The 18104-nt window shown below is 54.5% G+C and overlaps 1 protein-coding gene across 1 annotated transcript; it reads right to left on the bottom strand.

The window, feature by feature from the left end:
* Positions 1-50: 50 nt before the first annotated feature.
* Positions 51-15087, bottom strand: LOC137161246 (paramyosin-like). Its single transcript, XM_067560348.1, has 12 exons — positions 15077-15087; positions 14358-14492; positions 14079-14196; positions 13600-13650; positions 13263-13315; positions 13098-13221; positions 12696-12752; positions 11818-11877; positions 11170-11234; positions 1224-1304; positions 588-646; positions 51-244 (listed from the first exon to the last, which is right to left on the bottom strand). Exons 1-12 carry the CDS (start codon positions 15085-15087, stop codon positions 210-212), a joined length of 849 nt encoding a protein of 282 aa, XP_067416449.1. The 3' UTR covers positions 51-209.
* Between the last annotated feature and the right edge of the window lie 3017 nt (positions 15088-18104).

Below are 18104 nucleotides of genomic sequence, written 5' to 3'. Positions count from 1 at the left end.
TGGATTTGGGGAGTGGGCGTGGGGGAAATGACCCTGGAGACGAATTCCGGTGGTTTATTTGTTTATTAGCGTGGCTCAGGGGGGCAGCGGCTCCTTGGGGCGCACGTAGAGCCAGGGCCCGGCGGGTGGGGGGCAGGGCTGGCGTGACAGCAGGGCGCGGAGGGGGGCCAGCGCCAGGGTGCCCAGCAGGGTCAGGAACAACGCCTTGGCTAGGGCCCAGAGCAGCCGCCCGGCCGCCCGCAGCCTGGAGAGACGGGGACAGCATGAGATGGGGGGCTAGGGGGAGCCCCCCATGTGCCCCAGACACACAGACATTCCCTCAGCCCCCCAGGACCCTTACCCCCCAAGGACACCCCCGTGGCCTGCCCCCCCAGAGCCTCTCTCCTCCCCATGGACACCTCTTTGGTCTACCCCCCAGGACCCCTCCTCCCACAGACCCCCCCCCTCTGCTTCCCAGAGCCCCCTGCCCCCCAGAGACACCCCGCTTGGCCTGCCCCCCAGGACCCCTCCCCGCAGCTCCAGAGTCCTGGTCCCACTCATGTCACCCCTCCTCCCCCCCCGCCCTCCATGGCTGCCGGGTTCCTCACCTGGGGGGGAGTCGCCCCCTTGGCTCTGTGACCCCTGACTCCTGATGCAGCAGCTTCTCCTGGGGGTAGCAACAAACCCAGTGAGATGCAGCCCCCCCACCCCACAAAGGGGGTGCACAGGCCTTTGGGTGGGGGGGCAGGGCGAGGGGCCCAATGGCAGCAAGTGCTTCTGGGAGGGGACCCCCATCCAGCCCCCTCATCCCGGTGGGGTTCCTTCCCCATATGGCCCCCACTCTTTAGTGGTCCCTGTGCTTTAGGGGGGACAGGGGCAGAGACATTGGGCCCCCTACTTCCCCCCAGCCAAGCCCCTCACTGGAAACACTCACCCCCTGACCCACAGCCCACCCCCCAGCCTAGACCCCCACCATGGACTCTCCCCACATCTCCTCTCACCTAGCCCCTCTCCACCCCTGTAGACTGGCTCCTGCCTCCGCCCAGCCCCCCTCACAGCTGGACCCCCGCCTCCTCCCATGGGCTGACCCCCACCTCCCAGTCTAGCCCCCCACTCTCCTCCCCACCCCTAGTTGGCTTCCTCCTGGCCCCTGATCCCCCCTGCCCAGTACAGCTGTGCCCAGAGCCTTCTGACCCGGGCCCCCCCCCCCCCACTGGTGCCCTGCCCCCCACTTCCCTCCATACCGTCTGGTCACGAGCTCTCTCCTCCCACAGGAGGCTGCCGGGCGGGGTCCCTGGGGGCTGTTTAGAGCCTCTCTCTGGAAGCTGAGGCAGGACACAGCATTAGTGTCCCCCCCCCAGCGACTCCCCCATAATCTGGGGGGAAATGGGGTATGATGATGCAGCTGTCCCCCAGTGGAGTCGAGGTCAGAAGGCCCCACTGGGCATCACAACCCCCTTGGATCTCCCCTGGGCATCACCCACCCCGCTCTCTGCCTCCTGCCCCAGAGATGGCGCCTCTATGGGCCCCAGGCCGGCAGTGCAGCCCCCAGCCCAGCCAGCCCCGGGGCGCAACCCCCACCCCACTAACCAGTGGCTGAGCAGTGGGGATGGAGTGATGCTTGACACCAGGGTCAGAGAATCATAGAAGATGAGGGTTGGACGGGACCCCGCGAGGTATCTAGGTTGGAAAAAGGGTACAAGTGCTGGGGAATATCCCGTCACAGCCGCTCGCAGATATCTGAAGGGGCTAGTGATACAGCAGGACAGACGCAGGATTTTGGAACCAGAGGGTCTGGGGGTGGCCAACACCTCACTGTGAGAGACCATCGTAAAGACCACGTACTTGGAGGAAGAAAGAAGACAAACGGCCTCCACCTAGAGTTGGGAGCTACCCCTGCTCCGTTTGCCAACGCTATGTGGGGCCAGCTTCGTTACTGAGGGTTTGTGCTTGGGGAACTGAGGCTCGTGAAGAAGAGGCACTGGATAGCCGTTTGCTGTCTGGCTGGGATGCCTGTTTCCCAATAACTGGCTTTGCGTTGGAGAAACGGAATCAAGACTCACTGGCACGGCTACTGGATGTTGTGTCCCAGCTGAGGGCCTGTGGAAAGTTCCTGGCTCATCGCTGATGGAGTGGCCACTGTGCCAAGTGAAACTTGCATGTTACTGATGGTGTTATATCTGAGTTGTAACGCACAGCTTGGAACCGAGACGCCGAAGCTGATTTTGTGTCTGAGTTGAGGTTACGAAGAGTCACAGACGGGCAGACAACAGAGGGATAAGTGTGATCTTCAAGCCAAGGATGTTCCACAAGCGCAAGCAAGGTGGGTTTACCTCGGAGGAAAGGCGGGATGCCCCGAAGCCTCCAGGTCTAGCTGACAAGTCCCTATTGAAACAAGTGTGTGAGAACCTGGGGTTAGACCCATCGCTCCTTGATGCTGTTCCCACGCCCTGTCAGGAGGGGTATTGGAAAGATCTGTTGTTGAGATATCCAAAGGGTTATAATCCGGCGACGGAACAGGTGATTTGTGCTGCCATGTGGGATATGGGTCCGGCTGTAGCTAAGCTTTTGGAGGAGCGAGATGTTTTGGAATGCAACTGGGAGACTTTGGAGCAGGACCTGGAGAAGGTCAAAATTCAGAACAAGAACATGAAGCGAGATTTGCAACCGGCTTTAACCCAGCCTTTAACCCGTGCCCAGCAGGTGACAGCACTGACATGGAGCTGCCAGGATTTGAGGAGAAAATGAATATACGGGAGGGAGAGAGAGAGAGGTTGAAGCAAGAAGCTTTACGGTATTGAGGGGCAGCTTTGGTTTTAACTGTGCAAGTTAAAAAGGCCGGGAGGACTGGAAAAGAGAATCACAAGAAATGTGCTAATGTCATTAGTAAATTAAAACGAGCCTTAACAGCTGAAAAAGCCATTTGTCTTGTGGCTTTAAGAGATAATCCCTGGGATGATCAAGACTGGGAGAATGCACTGGAAGAATGGCAGAGGGAAAAGGACCAAGAAATGTGAGAGCAGGAACGTCATGGGCAGCGGGTTATTCCATGTGCCCCTCTGCCATCCGATGATGTTGGTAACAAAAAGGAGGAAGGTGTGTGTGATGTTGTGATCTGGAAAAACTCATGGAAGGGGAACCCACTTGTCACATTGAGATATCTGATTTAACCGGTCCGGTGGTTAAAAGAGAACGGCATAATGTTAAATTGGATGGTGATCGTGCTGTAATGTTGGATGATGCTGGGAGGCCTGTGTATCAGTTGGTAGAAAAAGAGTCTATTCCAAGGAAAACAACAGCCTGCAGTGGTGGTACAGATGCCTCAGCCCCCACGGCAGGTACAGAAGGAAGTAACCCATCCTCTGACGGAAACTGAAAAGCAGGCGTTGGCCAGATAGTTGGGACCTTTAACAAAGAAAAACTGTGTGGCTTGGCTTTTGGGATATACTAACCGGAAGCAATTGGATTTGGGAGATTTCCGAGATTTGATATTAACCATGCACCGGGAAGGATCAACGGTACTGGCAGAAATGGAAGGTGAGCAAAATAAGAACGAAGCTGTGAAAAAGATAGCCTGGTTTTTCCTGTCTCCTGCTGAGCTAAGAGAAGTTGTATGTGTGGCTGATGTGTCAGGAGGAAGGAGAAACTGTTGTGGTTTCTTGTACCAGGCTGACTCTGGCGTGTATTCCTGCTGGCTGGGATGGGGACGAGGCCCATGTAACGGATTTAATATATGATGGATTGAGATCACCTTTCACATTTTCAAAGGGCCGCGGGAAAACATGACTAAGGTGGGGTTACTAAGGGCGGCCCGAGAAGCAGAACAGGTATTAAGTAATACAAGCGGTTCTTCTCCGAAAGCAGTCAGCAAAATCTCATGTACTAACAGAGCAGGGTGTGATGAACCTGACAGTATTAATCTAAATCAACTTTTGGACATGGTAGAGGACGAAATCCTCCTGGATTTAGAGAAAGAGGAAGAGGATTTTCAGCTGCAGGAGGCTCATTATTCGAACATCTGCTGTGGGTAAGATCAGACTAGATTTCTGATTGCTACCGGGGTCTGTGACCAAATGAAGTTCTGTTGGGGCCAGATCTGGTTCAACAGGAGAAGTCCTCATTCCCATTAGCCACCCTACCACTATCCCCAAGCTCACCATTAGCCTCATTAAAAACGGAGGCGAAGTATTTGTTTAGATATTCAGCCATGCCTAGATTATCCTTAACCTCCCCCCCATCCTCAGTGCTCAGCGGTCCCACTTCTTCTTTCTTGGTTTTCTTCCTGTTTATACGGCTATAGCACCTTTCACTATTGGTTTTAATTCCCCTTGCAAGGTCTGACTCTGCTTGGCTTTTGGCCTCTCTCGCTATCTCTACATGTTCTGACCTCCAAGAGGCAGCTTTCCTTGCTGATCCCTCCCATCTTCCACTCCTTGGAGGCTTTCTGCTGTCTCTTAGTCACCTGTCTGAGATGCTCACTCATCCGGCTTGGGCTACAGCTCTTGCCTATGAATTTTTCCCCTTCCTTGGGAGGTAGGCTTCAGATAGTTCCTGCAACTTTGACTTGAAGTAATTCCAAGCCTCCTCCACCGTTAGATCCCTGAGTTCTTCAGTCCAGTCCACTTCCCCAACTGATTCCCTTCATGTGTTAAAGTTAGCCCTTTGGAAGTCAAAGACCCTAGGCACAGATCTACTGTTGTTTCTCCTTCCATTTCGTTTGAACTGAATTAGCTCATGGTCACTCGAACCAAGGCTGTCCCCTCCAGTCAGTTCTTCTGTGAGGTTCTCACTGCTCACCAATATCAAATCTAGAATGGCAGCCCCTCGCGTTGGTTCAGTAACTATTTGGTGAAGGAATCCGTCAGCTGTCACAGCCAGGAAAATCTGGGCCCTGTTATTACTGCTAGCGCTTGTCCTCCAGTCTGTATCCTGGAAGTTAAAGTCTCCCATAATCACACAGTTCCCAGTCGTATTGACTTCGTTAAAAGCCGTAGAGAGGTCTCTAGCCATGTCCAGATCAGATCCCGGTGGTCAGTAGCACACCCCAAGCACTATCCCAGGGGACACGCTAGTAGTTTTCTTCCCCAGTGTGATCTTTACCCAGACAGACTTTGTCTTATCAATTCCATCACTTCTAATTTCCTTACAGTCCACCTCATCATTGCTATACAAAGCTACTGCACAACTTCACCTTTACATCCGTCCTTCCGAGACAGCACACACCCTTCAATGCTTGTACACCAGTTGTGACGACTATTCCACCAGGTTTCTGTTATTCCTATAATACGGGGTTTCACTTCCTCTACCAGCGGCTCTAGTTCCTCCATTTTGTTGCCCAGGCTCCTCGAATTGGTGTACAAACATCTTCATTTTTGCGGTCTGACTTTGCTTGTGTTCCTGACCTGATTTGGCCCAGTCATTCTACTGCCAATATCGCCTCTTAGCCCGGTGTCTCCCCCACCCTTCCTCTTGCTGTCCATCTGCTCCCCACTGCTGTGTCCTTTCTCACTTCATTTCCCTCCCTCTCAATGCTAAAATCAGGCGTGGAGATGACCTGGGCATCTCCCAACCCTCTCCTCCAACTCCCTAGTTTAAAACTCTCTTCATCAGTTGTGCCAGCCTCCATCCTAGGAGTGCACATCCCTCCCTACGCAGGTGAGGTCCATCCCAAGAGAACAGGCCTCCGTCCGTGACTGCCTCCCAGCGACCAGATATCCCAAAGCCCTCCTCAGAGCACCACTGCCGGAGCCATCTGTCGATCACGCAGAGGAATTCCCTCAGTGCGGGCTAGAAAGAAATCGACATGTGAAGGCATAAGAGCTGCGGTGGGGAGAGTGGGAACATTTGTGACGCCAGCTCCTCAGCACTCATACCCAGCAGAAGCCGGTCCCCGTACAGAAGAACTGTTAGAGGATTTAACAACACAGCGAGGAGTAGTGGAGTGTCGAGTCCATATAACTCTCCAATCCGGCTGGTACAGAAACCAGACGGCAGATGGTGCCTTACAATTGATTACAGGAAAATTAAGGAATCTACAGTCCCTATGGCCCCAGCTGTAGCCAATCTCCCAGCTGTAATAGCCAGAGTAATGGCTACAGCTAACTGGTTTTCTGTAGTGGACATTGCTAACTGTTTCTTTGCTATCCCCTTCATCCCCGAGAGTCGGCCTCGATTAGCGTTTACATTTACAAATAAACACCTGACTCTCAGGAGGGCTTCTCAGGGTTCCCACAAGACTCCGGCGATCGCCCATGCTCAGTAACCAAGATGTGGGACCAGCTTCCCGAATCAGACAAACCGGGGGGTAACGTCGCATGTGGATGGTATTTTGGTTACTGAAACGTCTGAAGGGGAATGCAACCATCGGACCACACGGGTTACAAGCCTAGTGGAAAAAACAGGCTTTAAATTGTCATGGGATAAAGTGCGATTGGTACACGGAGAGGTTGGATATTTAGGGACCGCTCTGGGGCAGGAAGGCTGAACTATCAGTAAACAAAGAGTAGGAATTCTGAGAACCCTTCCTAAACCCGGGAGTCAGTGAGGGTTTGTTGAATGGGGGGGCTATGGGATTTGTTCAGGGATTTTATACCAAACATTGCTGAAATTTGCAAGCCCCTCCATGGTCCCTCATGAGAAAGAGAGGCCAATGGATTGGGAGCCAGAGCACGATAACACTTTCAGGAAAGGAAAAGAAGCAGTTCTGACTGCACCAGCACTCGCGTACTCCGATCCAGCGAAACCTTTTTATTTGAGGGTGTCACACAGCCCGGGAGCCAGAGGAGCGGTGTTGCTACAAGAGACGCTGGGAAAGCGGCAGCCTGTTGCCTGTGGAAGCCGCAAGCCCTCCCCACATGAATCTACATTTTCCCCTTATGAGCTGGAACCTGGAATGGCAAGAGATTATGTGGGCACTATCGACGTAGGAATATATGGTAGGGCATAGTGATTATGTCACACACTGCGGTGAAAGCTCATCCTTCGAGGAAAGCCATCGGATGTGAGAGTGAGTGACCATCGACTGGCTAAATGATCTTTGGTCTTACAGAACCGACGGGTGGGAGCAGATAAAGTAAAGGGCCTGCCAGTGCTCACATATGTGGTAATCATGGAAGGAAATCAGCATGAATGTCCAGTACCTGGCCAGGAGAAGAAGCAGAGGATCTATTGCAAGCGGGGCTGAATCACAAGTGGGAATGGTTCACGGACGGGTCCAGTGACTGCAAAGAAGAAAAGCCTGTTTGTGCAGCTGCAGGAATTAATAACCTCCTGCAAAAACATGTTGGCACAGGGCTGCGATGTGGTAGCTGTAAAAATAGACCTGGAACCTACCCCCACTGGATCGTGATGTGGTTCTGTGTTCAGATTCTCATTGGACACTGCAAGGAATAGTCATCTGGGCCCCCATATGGGCAAGCAAGAGGATAAAGAGAGTTCATGTTGGACACAATGGGAAGCAATTATTAAGATAATCAGACAGCGAACGGGATCTACACAAATTACGCATATTAAAGCCCCCAGTACTCCATCTATCGTGGAAGGAGTTTAAAACAATAAAGCAGATGCACTGGCTAAGCAAGCAGCAGCTACTGTGCCACCTTCAGGAAAAGGCGAAAATAAGGTGGTAACACGATCTCAAATGGGAAAAGAAACCTGAGCAGATAATATAAAAGCTGACCCAGAAGGAAAATTGAATCACGAGCAATGTACAGAACAGTCTTTTTGTGCAATATGAAAAAACAGGACTGAGAATTAGTGGGACAAAAATTGGCAGGAGTGGAAAGAGAACTGGAAATAGAAAAGAAAGGAGAAATCACAGAAGCAAAACAAGGACAAGAGGGAAGGTGGGGACCCCCAGAATGGAGCAGAGAAGAAATAATGAGGTTCACTCATGAACAAAGACATTTCAGACCAAAAAGAACATTGGAACAAGTAAAAAAAACGGTGCGGGTGGCCGGGGATGAAGATTCCAATTGAAATTTTTTGTCAAAAATGTTTGGCTTGTGCACAGGTTAATCCTAAAAGCCAGCAGGAAAAGGTGATGAGACATCAACCTGGCACTGCAGGCCCATGGGAACGACTGCAAATGGATTACACTGGACCTCTAAGAAGAACTCCTCCAGGGAAAGAGTATTTCCTAGTGGTAATAGATGATTTTTCAGGCTGGTTTGAAGTAATCCCTATCTCCGACAATACAGCTCAGATGACAGCTAAGGGTCTTTGAGCGCAGGTGCTGAGTCGGTGGGACATGCCTTTGTGTATAGACAGTGATCAGCGAGCGCCTTTTGTTGGGACGGTGGTGAAGGCTTTGTTGCAAACAATGGGAATTAAAGCCAAGTGGCATATAGCTTACCATCCACAAAGTGCAGGAAAAGTGGAAGGGACAAATAGAGAAATAAAGGATGTGCATTGACCAAACCGATTCAAACAAGAGGTTGTGACTGGGAAACGGCTTCACCTGCCATTTTTATGACCATGGGAGCTTTGAGAGAAGCAGGAAGCCAGCACACACCCTTTGAGTTGATGACAGGTACGGCCACGGGGACCCCAGAATTCTCGCTAACGTTAGGCTATCGGAGTGGGTGCAAAACAAAGTATGGATAGTAAACTTGGCACAGACAGGAGAGGAAATCTGCACAGAAGAAACTCAAGGTAGAAAAAGAGAGGACAAATGGGAGATCAATGGAAAACAGGGGACAGGGGAATGCTGAAAAATTTGGTAACAAAAGGAAAAATGAAACGGACCATGCTCTGTTAAGTACATAGCCAGCCCCAGAGCAGTCTTGGTGGCTACTCGAAAGGGGGATATTTGGAAAGATTCTGACCACATCAAACTATATTTCAGGGCATGGAAAAACATTGGTAAAATGGTGTGAGGGCAAGTGTCATTATGACACCATGAAAGCCCGTCACATGGTTAATGGCCAGAGTACCGGCAGTGTAGGGCTGGATCAGAAACCGATACAGGTACCAAACAACAACGCTGTTAAATGTGTATCCGGGATGCCTATGGCTGAGAGGTGAACTTGGTACCTGTGGACTACAAACCCATAGGACTAGCCTGCTTGCTTGCATACGTATCTCTTCTTATAACTTGCATTGCTTGTTTTAGTATAAGGGGCTCATAGATTTGTATTTTGGCAGTAACGCAAGAAATATACAGCCCACATCCTATATGATAAGCTAGAGTATCTATATATATGCTTGTAACCCTTATTCTATTATATATGGCTGTATAAAATAAGCACTCCCTGGTAAAACACAAAGAATGAGAGAAGGAAGCGGGTAAAGGGATGAACGCACAATCCCTGAAATTCACACAAAATTTAAGTGGGGCTTAATGGAGCGTTTGTAAACTGTCTCCTGGGGTCATTTGGGCACACAATCAGCTGGAGTGGAAATGAAGTGGTATGCCTGGTCACGAGGAATGTGATTATGCAATGCAGACATTGAAATGATGCTAACGTGACCTATGAGGTCAGGTTAGAGGCCTTTTGCTCTGCTTCTGTTTTCCAGATTAATGAATCCATGGATGCCAGAAGAAATATGCTGGGGAATCTGCTTGTTATTACTGCTGGTTGTTTCTCTTGCAATGTGGTCACTGGACCACTGGTTGGAAGATCTGTGCTTGCCACAGAATTGCAACCAGAGGAGAAACCAGCAAATTGTGAAGCAACTCAATTTGTGGTGTGACAGAAATCCTTTCTGGGGGGGCAGATCATCATCTCAGCTCGTACAGGAGGCTCTGAGCTGGATGAGGGCTTTGCAAGAGGAAGTGGGTACCCTAACTACCCTGGAGAAAAGGCAATAGAAGCAAGAAATGCGAAGGTGACAATATTGGCCCCTTATGGGACTAAACGAACATGGATCCCTTAGATGGACTCTCTCATATTGGTCTCAGGACTTAAAAAAAAAAGAGGGGTGGTTAAAAAAGATGCTACATGGGAGACATTTCATACTGGTTTGGGACGAGGAAATACTTGGGTCTCTCAACTTTCAGGGGAAGAGTGAGAGAGGCTCTGGAACAATTGGCTGAAGCAGCAGGTGCAGCGGTGCAAGGAGAAATAATGGACCAAAAACTGGGCCAAGCAGGAAATGAGCAACTTGTTGGGAGAGGCCAGTCTGGAAATTGTTAAACCAGTAAAAAACGTTCATGCGGGTCTGTCCAGGGGAGACGTTTGCATGGAGGCCCAGGGAATATTGGGAGAACCATGGAGAGAGATCATGGAACCAAGTGCTAAAGGTTGGCCAAGGACATTGAACCGGGTGTTACACTGCTATTCGTACATTAACAATGCATTCCAAGATACCTGGAGGGCACGAATACAAAAGTGGACAAACCGCCAATGTGTTTTTATCCTCTCAGGGATGGCTAATGGACAGGTACAAAAGGAATATCCAGTAACATATGCCAGGGCTTGGGGAAATGAGAAAGGTTATTATGAAATAATGCCAGAAGGAAATGAAATATGGTGGATCCCTGGCCAAGGATGAGAAAAAATATTAGACGCCCAATGGGAATGGGGAACATTAATTAAAAAACCCTGAAATGTAGAGTAAATAGACGATATTACTGTAAATCTGCAATGAAAAAAGGTTGGTGGGGATTAAATAAACTAAATCAAAATATATGTTGGCACCAAGAGAAAGAAGGCAACGTGCCTATAAATAATCATGCCTGGTTGGTAAAACAGGGAGCATTGTGCACATGCGGGGCTATAATTAACTTCCAATGTAAACCATAGCAGTGGCACCCCCAGGTGGTTAAAACAGATATATCTCAGCCCCACATTACGATCACCCAATACGGAAGAAATAAGCTGGAATGATACCAACTGGGACATGAAAATACAGACATGCCAGGGAACCTTAAACTAAATCAAACAAACCACAGGCCTTGTCATAGCTGCAAAGGGCCCAGATTGTCGAAAAGACTGTAAAAGACTTCAATTCTCAAATGAGCACTTGGCATGATATTGTGTGTCACGAGGCAGAGTGGAATAGGACCAGGTGCCCCAAGCAGTGCCCCTGACTACCTGTCAGGCCCCCCCACGCCACCAGAGAGGCTGGCACAGCCACAGGAGGCCCTAGCTGGGCCCCCGACCCCCACCCCAGGACCTGCCCCAGCTCTGAGAACGCCTGCTCCACCCTGGGCTGATGTTCCTGCCCCCTGCCCTCCAAATCACTCACAGCTCTGCCTCCTGCTGTGCCTCCATCACCCGATCACCCCAGCCGCTGATGTTCCCGTGCAGGACCTTGGAGGGACCAGAACGCACCCCCCACCTCACGGTTACAATCCGTTCAGCTGCAACAGCCCCGCCAGGGATCTCCACCCAAAGGGAGAGGGGAATTTGGTCTTTGTAGCCCAGTTGATCCTCAACCCATTGGGCCAGTGTGTACCCGTGACAGCGTCACAGCCGGAGCAAGGCTGAGCCCCAGCGCACTCATTCCACCCCGTGGATTCGAACTGGCAACCTGGAGGCTAAAGTTTCCATGGCTGAAATCGGGCGCTGCCCAGCCCCCGACTGAGCTCAGGGCCTTCATGTGCCAGGCGCTGCCCAGACCTGGCCAAGGTCTCCCATCAGGGAACAGGGCCCAGGTGTCCCGTGCGCCATCCCAACCCCCACCCACGTGCCTGGCAGAGGAAGGAATTTGGGCTATGCAAGCGTGGAAGCAGCTGCTCGCCTGGGCTCAGGAACCGTCACGGAAATCAGGGGAGGTTAGGAGCCCAGGAAGGATCTGGGCCCTACAGCCTGAGGCAGATGGTTCTGACCCAAATGAGGCTCCCTGAAACCCAGCTGGATTCAATCCCGGCGCTGGGGGTTGGACGGGACATACCTGGATCCTTCGAGAAAGTCCCCACACGGTCAGGTTCAGCTCGGGGATGTGTCGCTGCTTCTAAACCCGCCCCCCACCCCCCAAACAGGAACCGTTGGCTAGGGTTCTGGGTCCATAAGGACCGTGCTTGTTAATTACGGGCCGGGAAACCAATCAGAGGCCTGTGGTGATCTCTACCCCCCCCCCCCCCCCCCGGGGGTGAGATGCAGCCCAGGGGGTGGATGAGGATGGCCCCCTCTGAGGTACAAAACACCAGAGCCTCCGGGCCAGTAACTGACAGATCTCCCTGGTCAGCCACGGCCCCAAAGGGACCACGCTGGGGAAACCTGGATGGGTGGGGGGAGGAAGTGTCTGGGGCTTGCAGGCTGGCTGGGAACAGGTTGGGGAGGGGGAAAGCTGGGGGGGAGGGGTGTAGGGAGCACAGGCTGGGGTGTGTGATTGTGATGGAGGTTTTGGGAGGAGACTGGGGGGACAGACTGGGGCAGGGGAAAGGAAGTGGGGGGGCAGGAACAGGTCTCTTGCCCCACAGACCAAGAGGTGACGAAATTCTGTGGTCAGATCCCATCTGGAAATCCTGTGATGTATCACGCTCAGGCTCAAACCAAGCGATACATCCGAGACCTGTCCCCTGGCTGGGAGGACATGAAATGACCAGAGGGGCTCCCATAGCTGGGGGGCTGCAGATCAGGAGTGAGGGGCACTGGCAGAGCTGTGGGGAGGGGGGGGAGGGAGTCCAGGGCTGGGATAGGAGGGGGCTGCGGGCTGGGAGTGAGGGGCACCGGAGGGCTGTGGGGGGAGCCTGGGGCTGGGCTAACAGAGGGCTGCGGGTCGGGACTGAGGGGCCTGCGCTGAGACCCGGAGCCGGGACCTGGCGTTACCTCCCTGATCCTGTCAGCCCTGGCCTGGTATTGGGCCTCCACATCCCACAGGTGCCTCTAGAAGGGGGAAAGAGACAGGGTCTGCCTTAGCCCGTCAGCTCACATCCACCCCCCACCAGCCCTGTCCATCAGCCGGGATCCCCACTCCCTCCCAGCCCAGCTGTGCCCGTGGCTGGCAGGAAGGGGTGTCAAAGACCCCCTCTGAGACCCTCCCTTGTGTCTCAGTAAGTCCCCATGGAGGCTGGATTCCCCGTGAGACCCTGCTGGATGGGTGTCCAGAGTTCAGAAGTCACCATCCTCCCCCGGACTGAACGCCTCAGTGACTCAGTTTCCCTAGATAGGAGCTGGACAGGAGGCAGGTGGGGGGGGGTCTTTCCTTGTTGGTGCCCCAGCTGCCCACACCTCGGGGAGCAGGGGGGGGGGGCTGGTGTGTAGGAGGAGGGGCTCCCCCGCCCCTCTCCGCCCTGGGAGTCCATGGGAGAGTTCGGCTCTGCACTGCCGTCCCCGATACCCCCCAGCCCCACACCTCCCACGCGGTTCACCTGCAGCTCATCCCCCTGCACCCGCAGCTGCTGCAAATTCTGCTTGTGGGTCTTCTCCAGCTGTCTCTGCTTGGAGACCTGTGGGGGGAGCAGCACTGCTGAGCACAAACGGGGGGGGGGAGGGGGCTGAAGCCAGTGCGAAGGACGGGGAGACACCTGCAGGGTGCTCCTCCCTCTCCCAAGGATGGAGGATGACCCTGTGAGGAAGGGATCCCAGAGCACCTCTAAGGCCAGATGGGGAAACTGAGGCCCAAGATCTCACAGACAGTGATAGAGCTGGGGTTAGAAGATAGAACCCAGGAGTCCTGACTCCCAGCCCTGTTCCCCCCCCCCCCCCCCAACTACTGACCCCCTCCACTCACCTTTCCCTCCAGCTCTTGGAGGGTCTCAGCCAGTCTCTGGTTTTCTTTTTCCTGCAGGGCAATGAAGGGAAATTGCTGTTGCAATGGGGGGGGGGGGGCGCTTGTCCCTTGGGTGGGGGGGGGGGGCCCTAGGCTGCTAGCTCTGTGCTGAGCCTCCAGCCAGCCCCAGTCATTGCCTCCACGCAGGCCAGCTCCCGCCGTGTGCAGCCGCCCCACCCCGCTGCCGGCCGCCTGGCTGGGGGGCCCGGGCTGGGGGGCCCAGATGGCTGTGGGGAATGAGAACCAGCCTATAGGGCCTTTCCCTTCTAGGGGGCGCCAGCTCTGGTCTGGCCCCAGGGCGGGGGTCTGGCTGGCTTGTGGGGCAGGAAATGGGGCACAGGGTTTTTCACCTCTAGGGGGCGCCGGTTGTGATCCAGCCCCCGGTTGCCATGGCCGTGGTCCCCACAGGGCCACGGTGGCGGTTGCCGTGGCGCTCTCACCCGCTGGTGGACATGGCGCCGGCGCCGGCCCTTCTGTTCTTGCCGCTCCCACAGGGCGCCCTGAGCCTCCTCCAGCTCCTCCCGCAGCGCCCGGGCCGCCTGCTCCAGCGGCTTCAGGCTGGGGGGACAGGGGGGCATGAGGCGGGGGGGCACACACAGGGCATGAGCCCCTCCCCCGCTGCCCCCGGGGACCCCAGCGCAAGCTGCACCCCCAGGCATCTCCCCCGCCAGGTCCCTCTCCCTTGCTCCCTCCCCACCACACCTGGGGGGGGTCCTCACCTCTGGGCCTGTAGCCGGGCTCGAAGCCGGGCCTGGCGCCCCAGCAACGCCACGTAGCGCCCCTGCCAGCGCTCGGCCTGCACCAGCTCCTCTGCCACACGCTCCCGCAGCCGGGCGTTCTCCTCCTCCACGCTCCTGCGGCACAGTGGGCATCAGAGTCCCCCAGCTCTAGCCAGTCCCCCCCACCACCCCGAAGGGGTCCCCACACACCGCCGCTCCACCTCCTAAGTCCGCTCAGCCCAGCAGCTGGGTCATCACCTGCCCCCCCCAACCCTAATCCCAGAGACACTAGCCCTGAGGGGGGGGATCTAGGGGAGACCCCCATGGGGTGACACCAAGAGAGACCCACAGGCTGTGTCTGAACCCAGCAACTGCCATGCATTGCCATGCGCGGCCTCCCCCCCCCCCCCCAGTCACTACAGAGGTCCCCATACAGGATGATGCCTGGGGCAGCTCCTGTGGGGGGGCTGAGGGCAATGGACGGGGGGATAGGGATCTCAGAGGGGGGCCTGCAGAGTGGTTGGGAGTGAAGGGGGCAGGGGGGAGGAGCTCCGGCTGGTCTCTGGCACCATGGGGGGTGGGCACCGATGTCTGGCATGAGAGTAAAGGCAGGGCTGAGCGCCGCCCCCACCATGCAGCAGCCAGGACAAGACACCTCAGCCGTTGGAGAATCCCCCGCAGCAGTAGTGGGGCTCAGACCCATAGCAACCTGCACTCACACAGCATCCATCCTTCACTTCTGTGGGGGGGTCTGATGTGACACAGCCCCCCTGGTCACCACCACACATCACCCAGTTACGGTTGCCATCGCCATGCCACAGGTTGCTTAGCAACCACCTAGAACACATGGCTGGATAGGATATGACACAAGGGTGGGGGGGCTATATCTCCTCACCCCCCCCCAGATGCCTGAGACAGAGCAGGGCGTGTGTGTGGGATCCCTCTATCCATGGCTACTGGGCATCCCCTTCCCCATACTGGGGGGGCAGCCAGTCACCAGCCCCCGCTGGGGGGGAGGGGCGACAGGGCAAATCAGTGGCCTTGGGGGTGACTGTCCCAGATGGTATGGGGGGGCACTCTCCCCCTTTCCTAGTATGAGCATGGCAGCCTGGCCCAATGGCTGGAGCAGGTAGCTAGGAGTCCGGACGCCTGGCTTCCGTTCCCCAGCTCTGCCACTGACTTTGGGCATGTCACAGCCCTGCTCTGTGCCTCAGTTTTCCCCATCCACACCCTGTGTCTATTCAGCGTGTGAGCTCTTGGGAGCAGGGACTGCCTCACATTTGGTGTCTGCGCTGCACCCGGCCCCACAGATGGCGTCTGACTCCAGCCATCGGCTGTCGCCGAATTAATCCTCCTCTGAACGAGCGCAGATTTCCTGGGAAAACATCCCGTCTTGAGGGACAAACTCAGTGACAGAGAATCCACCGCACCCCTCAGTGACTTGGTCCAGGGGTGAATTACTCCCCGCCACGTCCATACTTTCAGACCGGGATCAAGCCCCCCCACCCTTCACCAGCTCTTCATGAAACGACACAGATGGAGCCATCCGAGTCGCCCGCTCGCCGGGAGGTTTCCCAATCCTTCTCGGGGCTCTTCTCCCACCCCTCTGCCGCCGCCCTTCCTGCGTCACGGACGCTGGGGCTGAACGTTCCCAGATCGACTTGGCCGGGTGCGGAAGCTCCTGGAGGTAGGGCTGGATTCGGGGTGCCTTCGTACAGGCGACCCCCTAAACCAGCCAGGCTGAGAGGTAACACCGCAGAGCACCTGTGCACCACCAGGGAGCAGCGGCACTGCCCATTCCCCCAGCTGCTTATTTTCACGGGTAAAAACGTAACTGATTCAATCCATTGATTCGAGGCCCGACGGGGCCATTGTGCACCCTACGCCCTGGGTAACCCAGGGCGGAGAACGTCAGACCCCCTGCAGTAGCCCCTGAGGGATAAACTGCCCCCCCATATGCTAGAGATGAGCTTAAACCCCACCACATCAAAGTTAATATCACTTCCCGAATTGTCAACAGCAGTCGGGCTCCTCGCTGTCCCGCTCACCCTCCAAGCCCCTTCCTGAGGCTCTGGTCTCAGCACCATCCAGCAGCTGAGAGTTCCACAGGTTCACGCTGTGGGTGCACAGCTCTTTCCTTGGATTGGTTTTGAATTTGCCACCTTTCCCCGGCCTTGACTGTCCCCTGAGCTCACGTGATGAGGCAGGGAGAAGAGAACAATGCTGGTGGGGCCTCTCTCTACCTCCGCCCTGTCATTTTACAGACTGCGGTCCCTGCTTAGCCGTTTCCTGTCCACGATCAATAAAGCCAATCCTATCAAACCCTCTTCACAAGAGTCATCTTGATCTCAGCTCCCCGGCTAATTCTCCAAGACTTTTCAGGGGACGGGGTGCCCAGCCCTGCAGGCAGGAGTCAGAGGAGGCTCCCACGCTGACGGCACTAAAGGCATTAGAGCAGACACCGTGGTTTTAAAAACAAAAAAAATCTTGTTTTTAACCATGTCAAGGCAAAATGCACCAATTTACGGACTGGCTCAGCCTACAAGGGAGCGAGGCAGATGGAATGACTCACTGCTATGACAGAGTGTGGCCCTGAGGAGGTTTGTTTTTCATTAATACAGCGGGGGAAATGGGGGTTTTCCCCCCTGAAACAAGAACAGCACGAGAGGCTTTCCACTGGGACGCAAACTCACCTCCTCACCGGAGGGATTAAAATTAGCAAGAGCCCATCTCCTCCCAGGGCAGTTAGAGGACGATTTTATGAGGTTTCAGTTAAAATGGCAGGTTGGGAATTCACAGCAGAAGCCTCCTAGGGAAAGGACCTACCTTACCGATTAGTATGTGTACCCCTCCCCCCAACCAGGACTTCATCATGGGGGGCACAGTACACAATTTATTAGGTGCATTTCAGTAGCACCCAAGAAATCCACTCCCAGCCCCAGACACCCTTGGACTAGGCGCTGTACATGATTTATTAAGTGCATTACCGTAGCACCCAGGAGCCCCAGCCATGAACCAATAACCCATTATGCTAGGTGCTGTACACAATTTATTAGGTGCATTACGGTAGCATGCAGCAGATCCAATCACAGCCCTAGACACCCTTGGACTGGGCACTGTACACAATTTAATAGGTGCATTACGGTAGCACCCAGGAGCCCAGCCATGAACCAATAACCCATTGTGCTAGGTGCTGTACACAATTTATTAAGTGCATTATGGTAGCACCCAGGAGATCCCGTCACAGCCCAGGGCACCAGCAGGCTGGGTGCTGCACAAACATATTCCCCCACCTCCGGGAGCGGCAGCAGCCTGGGAGCCAGGAATCACACGGTCTCCTCTCCTCTGCCGCTGATCTGCCGTCGGAGCTGGGGCAAGTTCCTTTTACATTCTGAGACACAGCGTGGGAGGGGAAACTGAGGCAACGTGGCCAGTGAGCTCTCCAGCACAAGAGCTGCCCAGTGCCTTGCCTGACAGGGACCGCAACCAGGGTAAGCAATTCTGGGAACTCTTCTCAGTGTCAGCCCCTGCAGCTGTCACTTTCCAATCCACCAAAACACACTTTCAAAGAGCCAGGGAAGAAATAATAGCTTCATTTCAACCCTCTCGTGGGTTAGCAGTTCCAACACAGCAAGGGGGCGGTGGATTTTGCATGGAAGACGCAAGGAGAATCCTCATTTACTGCTAGCAATATAGGGCATATGACACACACGCAGGGAAACAGGATTTTTAAAAAAGAAAATCTGG

Source organism: Emydura macquarii, unplaced genomic scaffold (genome assembly GCF_026122565.2).
Source record: "Emydura macquarii macquarii isolate MOO-44397 ecotype Brisbane River unplaced genomic scaffold, CSIRO-AGI_Emac_v2 contig_2292, whole genome shotgun sequence".
NCBI classification, from domain to species: Eukaryota; Metazoa; Chordata; order Testudines; family Chelidae; genus Emydura; species Emydura macquarii.
Note: the sequence above shows the minus strand (reverse complement) of the source record. Positions and strands in the feature narration are given on the sequence as shown.